Raw genomic sequence first — 15303 nt, forward strand, 5'->3', positions numbered from 1 at the left:
GCTTAACTTCCCTTGCACTGTTTTGTAGCATAAGCTGTTAAGTCCCTAGCAGTGGACAGCCTTGCCCTCAGAACAAAGACCTACACAATGCAGAAGAGAAAGTCAAAAATTGGACAACAGAGTGAAAAGGTAGGAGCTTTAAGTACAGGTTTAAAATAAAGGAAGACTTCACTGCACAAGAGCAGGGACAACATTTAGTCTGTGAGAAGTGAGCTAGGAGAAACAAAAGTGGGAAAAGATGAATAAGGCTTTAAGGGAAAATGCCACTCCCCAGGCAAAAGCCACAATACAATTAGATCAACCATCCCCAAAGGAACATAATAAACTTTCTCAAGGGAAGATTCAGCTCATACAAGCAGTCTCTTCCTCTGACCATTTCTCTAAAGGTATTTATTGCCAACTGCTAAAAATCACTGAAGTTCCTTTACTACATACACCTACTACATGTTTGTAGACTTGAAACAAGTAGTACTTTAGAATCTTCCCTGTCAACAGATACAACAAAAGAAAACAAACTTACTTGTAGCCCCCAGGTCTAAATTTCCAGTCCCTTTTAATAAAGCAAAAAGTTTTAGCTATTAAAAAAATTTGTGACCTTTTCAATGCTACAGAACACAGATACAAAATGTGAATAGTAAAATATCTGTTATATAATATATATTTATATTTTAATATATTACATTTATTTCTACATAAAGAGGCTATAAATACTGTATATGCCTTATATTCGTGGTTCCCAGCATTTGACATTATAGTAAGTACAATCAAAAAAATACTTATAAAAATACAAAAAGAACTCAGTAGAAATAGCTTTACATTTTAAAATCTTGTAGTCCTCATTGCGTCTATCAATAGAGTTCTGGGACTACAAGAGCACAGGTAACAAGTTGTCCAACAATTAGGCACAATTTCATCACTTGGAGAAGATCAGAGCTGCCATGAAACCAGTCACGGATTCCCAAGGCTACATAAACTGAGATCTCTGCCACTGCAAACAGACTTTGAGTTTTCAAAGTGAAAAAGTCAGACCTAAATCTGAGGGAGGGGGAATGAGATGAGAAGGTAGGGTGCCCTCAGGATGCCCCACCAGAACCACAGTGCTTCCTGTGGTCCTGGAGTAAATGACATTGCCTTTTCTACCTGTTTAGAGAGGCTGCCCAAGTGGTGATCTGAGGGGAGGGGAGTACTTTCTGCAGCAGTTTTGGGCAGCTCAGAGGCAGGCAGGCATGAGTGAGGGTGCTGGGGATGAAAGGGGAGCAGAGCCATCCTCAGGTCAGGCATGGCCCTGCCATTTGAGTCCCATCCCTTGGCTCAGTGCTCTGTCTTCTCCCTACTAACAAACTTCACTGAGAAAATGCAACTCATGAGGACTTGTACAGCAGCCTTTTTCCTCTGCCAAGGACAGAGACCATCACCCACACCTATATTTAGCCCAGCCTATGTTTAGTCTCAGGCCATCAGAGTGCCAGAGCCTTGAGCTGGAGGTTCCTTTTTTTGTTTGTGAAGGTACAAGCAAGGAATAACTCTGAGAAACAAGAAGCCAGTGCCGTGCTGTTTCCTTCCTGGAGTCCAGCCACAAGGGGAAAAACAAACAAAAAAAGCCCCACAAAAGCAGGGATGTGCCATTATTTCGTACAAGTAGGAGCAGTTAAGTCGAACGCCAAGATGCCGCCCGCATCAGGCAGATGCTCCACATCACCAGGCTCAGCCTGTGCCATGGGGCTGGCACAGCCCACACACCACGGCCAGGGCTCTGCTGGCACCCTCAGCCACCAGTGTCTCTTGAGGAAAGAGCCCCGGCCTGGCACGGCGCAGTTTTGCTGCCAGATGCTTCTGCATCATCTTCAGGAAAAACAAGTGTCTTTTCTTAGTCCCATGGATGCCATCTTTCAGTACGTGAAACCCGGATAGCAGCAGCCCAGGCAGCGCAGGCACATCCCAGGGGAGCTGGGGCTGCCAGCCTAGAGCGGCACGGGGCTCTCGTAGGGGAGCCCGTGGGCGCGGCAGAGCGGGGGCGATGCCTCCTGCGCGCACAGGAGCTCGGTCTCCTCGCTGGAGTACACAGGGGTGTCCATGTCATCCGAGTGGTAGCCCGACTGGTACCCGCTCGTCTGGTTGGAGGCCTCGGACATGACGGACTCGTTACTCTTGCTGGGCACCAGCGTGCTGCAAAAAACAACCAGAAACGGGGCTGAGAGAGCTGTGTCTTCTGCAGGGCAGGTGGGCGACTCTGGATGGCAGCTGCTTTCCATCACAGCAGCAACCAAGGCAAGAGGCTGTACTTAAACCTGGCTTCAAGCCTTTTTAAACATGCATTTGCTTACAAGGAAAGACCTTTTCATATGCCCTAACTTCACTAATGCATGAAAAAGACCTTTAATTTTATGATAATACAAGGAGTTAGATTGAGACCTAGATGAGTTAGATGAAATGGAGAGAAAGCTTTTAGAGGCTTTACATCAGCTGTGGTGCAATTGTAACTGCAGTATATTTCCATCTGCACTGAAGCTGTTCTGGAAAAAAAATTATTCCTGAGAAGCTCTCAGAGAGCATACATGAGGTCTCAGCTTCATGAATGCCACTGTGCTTCCTGTGAACTGCACACAATGAAACCCCTGTACTATGCTCTGAAAATACACCCAGGTACATCCTGAAAACTCGAGTCCCAGCTATTAGGAAAAAAAAATAGAGCAAGCAAAAAACCAAGAGCTGTTCATCAGTTCAGACACGTTCAGCTGTGTGCACCAGCTCAGTGCCTTTGAGGGGTAATGGATGCTATTGCAGCTGATAAATACAAGTCCTCTCTGGGTGCTGACTGAGGCTTCCAAAAGCTGCATTACCTCCCCTCACCTAACACCAAATGCAAGATGACCAGGCATATTAGGCGCAATTTTGCTTTCTGTTTTTGAAAATACTTTAAGAAAAGATTTTTTTCTTCTGGACAATTTTAGAAACCAATCATCAGTCTTCTGACATACTGCAGTAAAAGGTCATATTGAATTCTATGTGTAGCCCAAGCCTTACCTAAAGGGTATTTTCACTTGGTTTTCACTCTCTTCCAATGCCTTCAGCTCTTCAGATGCAAGAACCATCCCACTGTCTGTCTGGTTTTCCTGCAAAGGTGTTGGAAATGCATTAAATGGAAAAATATTAGAGCCACAAAAAAAAAAACCAAACGCATCAACAGAAGGACAGTATGTATAAATAGACAAACTCACCTCCTGAACAACTTTTACAGTGGTTACCAATGGGACATCTTCAAATGTTTTCACGCTCGCAGGACGGCTTTTTCTCTTGCTACCTTGTCGGTACTGACTGCAAAGAAAACAAAACAAAACAAAACAATCCTGTGTGTGCTCTCCACAACTTGGCTGCAAACAGCACAATGATATCAGAATCCTTTTATCTCTCTTCAGAGAAGTTAATCCTTTTGTCAAAACATATTATGCAAACTTCAAAATATCTATTTATTGAAAGGGATGAACAGCCTAGAAAGTGGCATATTTCTGACCTTTTGCTCCTGACAATATTGATCTCTGAGCAAATTCTAAGAAATGGCTTTGAGAAAACAGCTTCTTTCCTCATTTACACTGGAGGGCTTAACTTCCTGCAAGCTTTGCTTAGAACTACAATAAACAGAGAAGCCTGGAGCACAGACGTGTGTCTCTCTCTTTGGACTGCACTTCTGAGACCCCTGGCTGGACCTAGGACAACAACAGCAGAGTCAGCACACTGCTGCCCTTAAGCCGTGGGGATCAGGACAGGGAGTGCTAAATCTCTCTTGAAGGCTCTTCTCCAAAAGAAGCCCTCTGGTTCAGGATGACATCCATAAAAAATATTGGACAAAAAAATAAAATTGACTCTCATGGAGATACTAATACAGCAAACAAAACAGCACCCTCAGCTTTCTGCCTGAGTGAAAATGGAATGAAATGATGGTGTCCCACTTAAACGGGGCAAATTTATGTTCTTAACAGCTAATGAAGGAAAAGCCATGGGGTTAGTAGAGTAACCTGCATCCACTTGAAGTGCAAAACTGGAGACAATTAAAAGCATCATTCCCCCATTTTCTCATTTTAGCTATGCTGAATCCTGCTTATCTCCAATAGACAATTATTCAAATTGGTGGGGATTTTACAAGTTCCTTGAGTAGCCTGCTTTGGTACTCAATCACAATTCAGAACATTTTTCAAACATTAAATATTATTATTATTTATTAAATTTAAAAATATTAAAAGTATTTGCTCAAATAAAATTTGTCCCAATGCTGGGGACACAGAACAATCATTTAACACCCTCTTTGGAGCAAATTTTCATATACTGAAAACGGTTACTATATTCCCTCTCCATTTTCTCTTCCTAAACTTAACAAAACCAGTTTTTTCAAGCTCTCTCCACTGGCCATGTGCTCTGCTCCTTTGCAGTGGTATCTAATCTATTTCCCATCCAACACTTCCAGGACCAAACCATCAAATGGACAATCTAGTCCATGCACCCTCCTGGACACCCTGATCTTGTACAACTCAAAGTTCATTCCACAACTTGCCTTCTGTGTTTGGAAGCTCCCTGTGTGCCTGCATTAAACGCACACATAGGCACAGAACTGCATGGCCAGTTTTCCAGGGTGGTGAGGGCTGAGAAGCCCAGCCTTGATCTGAAAGACCTCCCAAGTGTGGGAGACCCACCTCTGCTCAGCCCAGACAAGGCTACTGTGACTTGATTTTTTTCTTGACAATTCCATGCTGGCCATTTGTAGTTAATTTGTTTTCCTGTAGGCATTTACCATTTCTTATCTGAACATTTATTCCAGGATGGTTCCTAGAATTCAAATTAAACTGATTGCAGAATTACACTTTTTCTGTTCTTTCCAAGAGTAGGCATTATCTTTGCACTTTACACTAACTCTTCTATACCTCACCTGACTGTTTTTAATGACAATCTTTCAAGGTTAGAAATCACATATCTCTTTCCTATGCCAAATAGGGCAGATGTTAGGAGGTCCTGCTGATTTTAATTCATATCAACAATTTATAGATTCTTTAATATCCTCCATGTTTTCCCTGTGGTTGCTATCCTCCTCTAGCTTTGGTTTAGGGATTATATTTTTTCATAGTTAGTACTTTTGTGAACATTGAAAATGACATCTCTGAACAGATAAATCTTTTCCACTACCAGCATAGCAAGATCCATACCTACAAAATCATTTTCAGCTACCAGAACATAAGAATAAAGCCCCTAAGCATGACTTAACCTCTTCACTTTGCCTCTTCTAGCATGGTTGTTTTCACAATCCTGTCACAATGTACGATGAGAGAAAAGAGATTCAAAGTCTCCTTAAAATGTCAACAGAGTGCTTTTACTTCTGTTCGTAACAGGAAATGGGGACAAGAAAAGTCTTATAGGAAGTATTAAAAGTGGAAAATAAGTGTGATGTTTTCAGTGCTAAATCATGTTTTTTTTTTTTTCTTTTAAACATGTGTATTTTGAATTGCCCCACTACTAAAACATGGGGTTCAGAGTTCAGCTGCAGGGCTGTAAGTTCACCCAAAGCGTGAAATGCATTGTGTAGTCTTTTCTAGGATGACATAAAAATGTTATCCTGTTCTACCCCAAGTCTGTGGTGGTTATGATACAAGCAGTGAGGCAGAGGGATCTGCTTCATGGAAACCTCATGAAACCTGTGAACAGAGTCTGTTCCCACCCTGGTGTTCACATTGCCCTTTGCACCCTCCTTCTTCTGAGGCTGCATTGAACAACCAGGGCTCCCAGCATCTCAGTGGCTGCATTGGATGGGAAAATTCCTTTCTCTCTTACATCCCATGCCAGAGGTCCTCAAAGGGTGCAACATAAGCCCCTGAAGTGCATTAGTACAAACTCCTCACTGGAAGGTCACCTCTGCCATGATACCCAACAGCATCTAGCATTGGGGATGCCCCACGAGCCCCCAGAAGGAAGCAGTGCACAAAAACAGGGACAACACTATTTATGTCACATTCTCCTTGGCCATCAATTCATGAGCTGTTTTCCAATGTTTCACTTTAGGAGGAGAAATGCCAGAGAGGTTATTAATGATAGCTCTATCATCATTAATGTTCTTGGCAGCTGCAACACAAGAACACTGTGACCACAACTGAATTGGACCAGTAAAACTTTCTATATGTTCTGGTTCTTAAAAAACAAACAACAGATATTTTCATGGGGTTTGCTTTTTTTGTTTGTTTGTTTTTGAATGAGAATACCAAATCTTGAAAGGGTAGCAACAATAAAAATAAATAAGAAAATCACTAACTGGGCGGGTAAGAAACTAGCTTTTGCCTACAAAAGCTTTACAAATTCCTTCTTATCCCTATGGAGAAGGTTAAATATGGACCAGGCAGCTGAAGTCTCTTCCTTTCATTTTCCCTTCCCCCACCATGAACAAAACCTTCCCAGAGGCCCCAGTAGGATGTCCACCATATAAAATACCTAATTCCTGCTGTGTTGTCATAATGGAATTTAGGATCACAGACTTCCTCTTCCTCCCTACAGGAAGCAGGTGAAGTTGGGAGAGAGAGACCCGAATCCTCTTCCATATTCAATGACACTGACAAAGGAAGGACAACGTAGTCTTTACCATCCTGTAGAATGCAGTGAAAAAACACAAAAATAAATAGGCTACAGAGACACACAGACATAAACAGATACATGCACGTACATGGAGAATGCATCAGCCCAACAGGGTAGGTGTTTTATTAAACTATGAACATTATACCACCTTTGCAGGAGCAGCTACATTAAAAGAAGGAAGATTAATAAGAAACAGTTCCAAGTAGTTTTACTTTTTAAATAGATTTTTTATATTATATACTGTAACATAATGTATATTGATGTCTTTGAAAAAATAAAAGTAGATCTCATTAATGTTTGAATCCCAATGCCACAAAGAAATGAACCTGACAGTTTAGAAGGGTAGTGTAATTCCCATTATCACAGAGGTTAGAAAGGGAGAGTCTGTCTAATATGGAGCACACAGCCAAATCCATCCTCCTTCATTCAGTGGGCTCACATCTATGGCTCTGGCCTTGTCCACTTCCATAGTAACTGAAGAGGAAGCCACAAGATGGAGAGCTTGGGAGGGAGGCCATGTCCCCACCTGGTAGCAGTGGGCTCTCTTACTGCAATGCCTGCACACAGGTCATGCCTTACCACATTAATCTGCATGGGGCTGCTCACAGGCAATGGAGTTCTTGTGTCCTTGTTTTCTAGGATAGCCATTTAAAGCATTGCAGCCCACACCCTCACATACACAAAGATAACCATCTTTGGCACAGTAAGATCAACAGGAGCTACCTGCTGGAATGTGTCTGCAGCCTGCAGGGAAATCAGCAGCAGAGCAGGGAACTGAGTCTGTGCCAGCAGTAGTGTCATGGGGAGCTTTGCTGGCAGGGCAGAGTGGCTTTTTGTTGCCACAACACAACCTGTGGGATCTCTACACCACAAGTCACTCTCTGCTGGTCAGAGACCCAGCTGCTGGTCAGCAATGGGGGCAGCAGAGGAAGCCCAGGCTCCCTGACAGTTCCAGCAGACAGTACCCAGCCATGGAGTGCTGTGATGGCTGGCAGGACAGGACAGATTCAGCCAGTGGTTTTAGCCACCAGAGAATACAGGTCACACACCTGACGGACATTGGCTTGCAGCAAATTCCCCAGGTGCTCCACCAGTTCTGAAAAAGTTGGTCTCTGCTTAGGATCTCCATGCCAGCAATCCAACATTGTTTGGTACCTGGAATGACAAAACCAATTAAAATACCAGCGTGAAGAAAACAGCACCGAGTTTTGCTCCTGCACCTGCTAGTAGTGTGGGGTAAATGTGGGCAGATGGAAGAAGAGTTTCTCACATTTCTGGTGTTGTATAGTCTGGTGCTCTCATTCTCGTTCCTTCTTTCAGTCTTCTGCAAAATTCCTCATCAATTTTCACTCCAGGGTACGGTGATGCACCTAAAATGAAAGCAACAGTAATTTTAATGCATTAGACTCTTAAATTCTGGGATTCATTTTCAAGCAAATAACTTGCTATGGTTTGTGTTAATAAGACAATTTGGTGTATTTGGATGTGTAAACAATTTGTATTTGTGATGGAAACAGCGACTGAGTAAATGAGGCACATCATCACATACTGAAATTGCATGAAGAAGCATTTCAAGCCCACGTTCCTACATTTGCATTTTAAAGAAAATTTGAGTATTTTATTTTGATGGAGAAAATATACAGGAATTTTTCAAGAAGTAGAAAGAAAATGCTACAGAGGTTCCAAGAACACTTTGACTGCTTTCTTCAGACTCTTTTATTTAGAGATGGCTCAGTAAAATTAAAGTTACTCACCTAATGAAAATATTTCCCACAGCAGAACTCCAAAGGACCATACATCACTCTGAATGGTATATACTCTATCAAAAATGGTTTCCGGTGCCATCCATTTTAGGGGTAGTCTGGCCTAAAAGCATTTCCATAAACAAAATGGTATCACAGTTTAGCGAAACACTGAGTTTCCAAAAATCTCTTTAAGGGAAAAAAGAAAAAAGAAGTCCTGATTTCATATTGATTCTCTATCAAACAGATAATCTGAAACTTACATCTCCTTTTCTGACGTAATCCGGGTCTTTGTAGATGTCTCGAGCCAAGCCAAAATCACAGATTTTGACCACGTTATTGTCTGACAAGAGGATATTACGAGCAGCCAGGTCCCTGTGGATGCACTGCAAAGAGAAGTAAACAACTTCATGTGCTGCCTGTCGTCACAGCTCTGTCCACAGGGCTGATTTCTTTCACATATGTGCTCTCCTACCCTCAAAGGCCAGATAATTCTTAAAACCTTTTAAGAAAAAGAAACCTCAGCATCAACAGTTGCTGATTTTAAGTGCTTTTTTGATGGTCACAACTGATTTGGCTCAGGGAGACTTGTGTTCCCAAGTCCAAACATACGTCTGTTTATCCACTGTGCAGAGAGGGCCTTTGAAGTTAGCTAATTAATTATCCTAAGAAGCTAACACAAAACAGGTTCAGATCTGATTACCTTTAGATTTACTTAGGTTCACTCAAATCTGTGTACTCCACTATTTCTCTGAAAACACCACACTAAAATGCTGACTTGATTCCAACACAAACTAATCTTTACTACAGTGAAAGAAGTCCACATCTCTACCTATGCAGAACAGCAGCTTAGTTAACAACCCAAACAATTCAAAACTCAAACCTCAATAGTCTGAAGTAAAAAAAAAATAAATAATCAGGCTCTGAAAGTGGCTTCAGATTTGCTACTACTATTGAAACTGCAGAGTTTGGAAGCAGGTATTTTAACATTTGCACATCAATTGGGATTTATATGAGAGGCAGACAAAAGTATTTTTTTAGAAAAAGACTCTGAAGTCTGCTCTTGAAGACTGAGCCTGCACTCTAGAGCAGTGTTGTATTTCCTGCTTCTATTTTCTATTCCCATTTCTAAGTGGTTTTCGTTTCTATACAGCTGCAGGCAATTCCTCACCCTTGCTGGAATTGTCATCCTTTGAAACGTGTACTCTACATATTTAGCCACAAATCACAGAAAAATACTTCTAGATGGAGAAAATGCAGGTGAGGTGCTGTTGACTGCCCGGGTGTCCTCGGCAAGAGATTCTCCAAGGAGTCGCCCATACAAGTTTCACAGCTGAGTATTGTCTCTCCTCACATTGCCCTTCCAATCCCAATGCACAAGGTATAAGCAACCTCCTCAGAGCAAAATCCTTTACTCTTTTTCAGCTCCTCTTACCAGGGATTTGTCCCTAATTCCTTCAATTGTCCTTTTAAGTCAGTTCCCCTCCTCCAACTACTTAACCATTCCTCTATGAACTGGTGGCCCATAAACCTTGTACAGATCACTAACATTTGTGTCAATAAATGCATGGGCTGCTTCACTCTGCAGCATTAATGCTTTGGGAATGTCTTAGAGCAAAAAGAAAATGTTGCGGCTGACTGCCAGCCCAAAGATGAACATGCTTTTTCCTTCTGTAGACCTACAGCATAACTTCCTGCAGTCAAATAAATAACATGCCACTCTTCCTGAGAAGTTCCTTACTTTGCGTGAGGCCAAGAACTCCATTCCTCTTGCCACCTGGAAGCTATAACAGATGAGGTCCTCCATGGTCAAAGGGTTCTTGCAAAGGTCTTCAGGACCAGCTGCAAAGAATCAGATGACAATCAAACATGCCCTTTGTCACTGATTTCACCAATAACTGCTTGTTAGGTAAAAGTCCATCCGAACCTTATGCCATACTGGACTGGAAGAGCAAATCAAGCACTTTATTTTAGCTATATAATTATCACTAGCAACCCATTTTCCATCAAACTAGTCTTGTGCAAAATAAACTTTGAGACAACGGGTTATACCCTAGGTCTCCTTGCTTATTTCCAGAGGAAAGATTTGCGAAACAATCCCAAAAGAAAAACAACTGAAATTCAGCTCACAAATTCCTATGACAGTAAAGTTTTCTCTGGTTTCAGCAGATGAATTTAGAAACCAAGGAGAGGGAGGCCCCACCTAGTCTTTATCAGAAAAGAATATGGCATAGGGAGAAAGACTTTGATTTGGCAAGAAGCCCTGCTAATTTAATGTAGAAGAACCCTAACCTCATCATCTGGTGACCTGGAGGAATAATGTACCCAAATATCCAAAGATACCTAGGCATTTAGTTCCTGCTGAGATAAACAACTCTGAGACTTTGTTCAGCTTTTGATTTGAAGCAGACATCTACCAAGAACTACAACACTGGTGGCTAAAACCTTCACCATAAGGGTTCCTTCAGGTCTACATACTTCTTGTAATGCTCCAGCTCAGAGGGTCAATGTTTACATCAGGGAGTACTGGAAAGGGACCAAGATGGTGTGGAAATGCGTGAAGTGCATGCCTGACATTACCTATTAGATTGGATTGAAACTGCAAGATCATTCTCCCTGTTCACATAACTGATGTATTCTTTGCACTAAATGATTTTTAGTAGCAGTAGAGGTACAGGAAGTAGAGCTTTCCTCATAACTAGTCTGATCTCACCCCTAGGTGAAATTAGCAGCCTCTGAAATGGCAGCGCTGAGCATTTCATGCTGCATCTGCCAAAGGAGAACATGGCAAATGCATCAGTGAAACCGCTGCAGAGGATATGTGCATCCTGGAGAGGCTTTGAATGAGTGGATAATTCAGGCTTCCTGTTCCTGACAGACCACCTGGGCAGAGGGAAGGCAAAGCAAGCTCTCTGCTAATAAGCAGTGAATCAAATAGCGTTTCACAGTATTTAACTTTTGGGTAGACATTAAGGAAGTTCAGTTGGCATGCTGGTGCATCCCTCTCTGCGCTGCCTTCGGAGTTTGTACTCTGCAATTTACCCTCAAAATATTGGGGTATTTAATAGACATTTCTCCAAAAACTTCACACTAAAAACAGACCCTTTTCCTACAGGATATTATCTGGGGCTGGGCTGAGGGGTTTGGGATGCTGATCTAGATAATCCACACTCAGGAACTTTGGACATCCAGAGAATACCCCACACACAGTTTTGAGGGAGCTTTGGAAATCACACAGTCCCCAGTGTCCCTCAACAGCCCCACCAATGGCACATGCTCCAGCACCAGAAGAAGATGTGTCCTACCATCCTCCTCTTCCACGTCACTCAGGGACCGCTCCTCCACAAAGCCGGAGCTTGCTGAGCTCTGGCTGCTTGTGATGCTGTCCAAGCGCTGCTTCAGGTCAGAAGAGACATCACCAACGTAGTTCTCCTTCCCCTGCCTAAATCTGGCACACTTGGTCTAGAAATATGAGAGGAGGGTGAGAAAAATCAGAAGCTGAAAGCATGCCAGAAGGTTCTGCTGGAGGGGCAGTGATGCTCCCAATGGTCTGTGCCAAGGTCACTGGGGAAGGCAGGGAGAGCAACTAGTGAAGGCTCTGCTCCAAGGCAGCTCTGGTTGGGGCACCAGGCTGGTGCACTGATGGAACCAGCAAAACCCAACCCATGGCCATGCAGGTTCACCAACTGGAGCACCCTCTACCCCTCCACAGCACAACTTTCTCCTGTTTTCACAACCTCCCAGCCAAACCCCAGCAGGATCTCCACATGCAAATGACTAAATGCTCACTGAGGAGCTGGCGTCCTCAGCCCCTGGTGCCCCTCACTTGTGAAAAACACGTGGATGGATGCTGCCAAACCCTCTGGTACACTCCAGCCTCTCTGTACTGCTATGGCTTTACCTCCTGCTGCTGCAAAGGGCCTTCTGCTAAACCTCTACCTTGGCCAAAACCCTAATAGCCATCAAAATCTGACTTATTGCCTTCTTCCCCTAAGCCACTGCATGCCTCTAGGGAGGACTCCAGCCCCACAGGTATCCTCCAAAACATTTCCATTTCCTCCTGCCTTGGTTTGGTGATGTTTTCCCTGGCAGCGCTGTTTTTTAACACTGCCAAATCCCATTCCCACTGCTTGTGTAAGCAAGGGTCAGCACTCTCATCAAACCCTGTCTCTCACTTCAAGGCCTCTCAAGATACTTGTTTATCTTTTTACCTCACAAGAAGATGCAGCAAGTTGCCTTCGCCAATACAAAATAGTAAACGTCTCCAAGGATAAAGAAAAATAACCTCCTGGAGAGCCAACAAGCAGTGGGAAGAAGCTCTGATCTAAACACAGCAGCTGCAGGAAGGCTCAAGCCTACCAACATGGCAGAGTACAGCCCAGGGGCCTCCCTCTTGGCTGTGGGTGGAAAAGGGTAGGATCCCCAGGGTGACCCTGAGGGCTGGGTACACACAGCCAAGTTCTTCATACAGCAATCTGACCCTCAGAGAGCATGGATCCTCCAGATGGATGCCCTCCATAAATAAGAGTTCTCTCAGAGGTGCCCAGAAATGAGTTTGAAAATGCCAGTCCCCATCTTCCCACTTCTTTCAAATCAAGGTGCTGTAATGGGGCTCCTTTTTGCAAAGGACTCAGGAGGTGAAAAGCTGAATGTAAACTCATGAGCTACATCAATTATCCTATACTATTAACAGCAGAAGAAACATGTAGTCTCGTTCAGCAATGAGGCAAGGGGACAGTAGAACAGATAATCATGTCACAGCAGATACCTATGGATATCTGATGGATATATACACTAAGCAAGGAGTGCAGTTATTTAAGGTGGTCTGGAGCTTAACTAAGAAAGGAAAAAATTCAGGCTGATAATCAGAAAAAACTTCCTGAAAGATACAGCCAAGTGTAGAACAGTCTGCCAAAGGAAATAGTGGAAGCCCAGTTCCTTTGCACATTTTAAGCTAACAATAACAAAACAACTACATCGCAGGGGCCAGGGGAAAGACTAAATGACCTCTGATGTCTTTGCCATCTCCCATTCCCATGGGAAGTGCTAAGACACTCAGTGTCCCCAAGGACTGCCGCTGCAGTCTGCACTAGAAAAAGAAACATTGTGTGTGGAAAAAACCCACAAAACCAAACCAAACATTTCACTGTCAGCCTTGACTCCTCACCTTGTACGGGATAAATTCACTCCTCTTGCTCCGTAGGTAAGCAGACAGATTTCCAAACTTGCAGTATTCCACAATCACCATGAGTGGTCCTGTACAACACATAAAGCAATTAATTAGACCATTTATATCCCACCTTATGTCAGAGCATAAATTCTGCCTAGAAATGCATACAGTTCAAAGAGCATTCCAATAGCCAAAGGTTTTTTAAAATATCAGTAATAATAAAAAAATCCAATGTACACATCAAAATTATTCATTTTTCTGCCATTCTGCACATAATTTTGAAAATCATGGGCTTAATTTCATATGTCAAAAAGTATAGTGGTGTGCTTATATTTGAAGTGCCAATAACAGCCAAACTAATTAACATTGTACGGATGCAGCATAAATATTTGAAAGAGCTTCAGTGCAATTAACCTCTGCAATAGAATACACATGTGATTATCCATGCATTTTTCTACAGGTGATTAAAGTACTAAACATTTAAAACAGGAAACTTGGTTTCAGACATAGATGCCTTAATGTACAATCTAAATATGGTATTTCATGTTCAAATTTATTTCATAAAGGCATTTGCCATGGTGATACATTTTCATCCTAGGTTCTACGTACTGGCCATCTCTATTTTATTATGGAATAAACAAGGAAATAAATATTTATGGATTATGTTTCCTTCAACTACTGACTTCTGTCATGGAACTTTACAAATTAAATTTTCATCCCTTGGTAAGCCAACAAGTCAGATTCCCTGAAAAATTATTACTGAGTTACTTTACGTTGAATTTCTTCCAAATTAGTTTTTAGTACCGGATTTGCTAAACAAAACATCTGTCTCTGATTATAAAGTGAAATAGATTCATCCACCCAGAGCTGGACTCCAAATTTTAATCTCCCCTCCTACATACACACACACAGAGGCACCAACAGCCCATCCAAAGACAGAGAGGGGAAGTCCCAATTTGCAGTCCCCTGTAGCTGGTGACAAGAGAAAGAGTAACTTGTTAAATCTGATATTGGACTTAGTTTGGAAGTCTGTTACACATGAGCTGCCCACCATGAACATGGATCTCAAGTACAGAAAAGCAAAGTGATAGAATAAATAAGGGATGGAGCTCCGTGGCCCTTATTCCACCTTTATTCCACCTCTGGACCTGCTCTATCAGACTTGTGTGTGTTTGTGTGTGTGTGTGTGTGTGTGTGTGTTAGAAAGAACTACTCTTTCCAGTCCTTAATTTTGAATTTCAATTGTCTGTGCAGCAGAAATGGTAGAAACAGGGTTTTCATTAGCACCTTCTCACCCACTAAGAAGTCACTCACCTCCTGGCTTTGTGCAGGCTCCAAGTAAATTGACAACATTGAGATGATGGCCAATATGAATGAGTATCTTCAGCTCTGACATGAGTGCTCTGTGCTCACTATGGGTTGCCCCTTCTGCAGAGGTAAAGCAACACAGGTCAGGAGCATCCCAGACAGAAAGGTTGTGCCCTCCTCCCCATTCTCTTCTGGTATTTAACCAGCCCATCAAGTGAGGAGCCTTGCTGGCTGGTAGGCTGTGTCAGCTATGCCAGTACAGCACGGGGTGGAATACAGCCCCCAGCTGCTGGCAGCCCCGTTCTGCTGCCCCATTACGTCTTCTTTCAGAACAATGTGTCTGGGAACCACACAGTTCATTTTTCATTTCATTTTGTGGCAAGTGTGAGGCAGTATAATATGATTTAAAGTGAGGAGAAAGCTATTCCAAACTACAACTCAGTTTGGAGAGTGCCTAAGCCATTGTCTTGAGACTTG

The 15303-nt window shown here is 42.8% G+C and overlaps 1 protein-coding gene across 1 annotated transcript in view; it reads right to left on the minus strand.

Moving 5' to 3' along the window:
• Nucleotides 1-397: 397 nt before the first annotated feature.
• Nucleotides 398-15303, minus strand: part of KDR (kinase insert domain receptor) — a 31842-nt gene continuing 16936 nt past the window's right edge. Inside the window, exons 19-30 of the mRNA XM_064710404.1 lie at nt 14833-14946; nt 13516-13604; nt 11654-11810; nt 10090-10190; nt 8612-8734; nt 8361-8472; nt 7877-7976; nt 7656-7761; nt 6466-6617; nt 3219-3315; nt 3025-3113; nt 398-2166 (exon numbers count right to left, since the gene is read on the minus strand). Of these exons, the coding sequence (XP_064566474.1) occupies nt 1962-2166; nt 3025-3113; nt 3219-3315; nt 6466-6617; nt 7656-7761; nt 7877-7976; nt 8361-8472; nt 8612-8734; nt 10090-10190; nt 11654-11810; nt 13516-13604; nt 14833-14946 (1445 nt within the window). The 3' untranslated portion in view covers nt 398-1961. The remainder of the gene's footprint in view (nt 2167-3024; nt 3114-3218; nt 3316-6465; nt 6618-7655; nt 7762-7876; nt 7977-8360; nt 8473-8611; nt 8735-10089; nt 10191-11653; nt 11811-13515; nt 13605-14832; nt 14947-15303) is intronic.

Source organism: Zonotrichia leucophrys, chromosome 4, assembly GCF_028769735.1.
Source record: "Zonotrichia leucophrys gambelii isolate GWCS_2022_RI chromosome 4, RI_Zleu_2.0, whole genome shotgun sequence".
NCBI classification, from domain to species: domain Eukaryota; kingdom Metazoa; phylum Chordata; class Aves; order Passeriformes; family Passerellidae; genus Zonotrichia; species Zonotrichia leucophrys.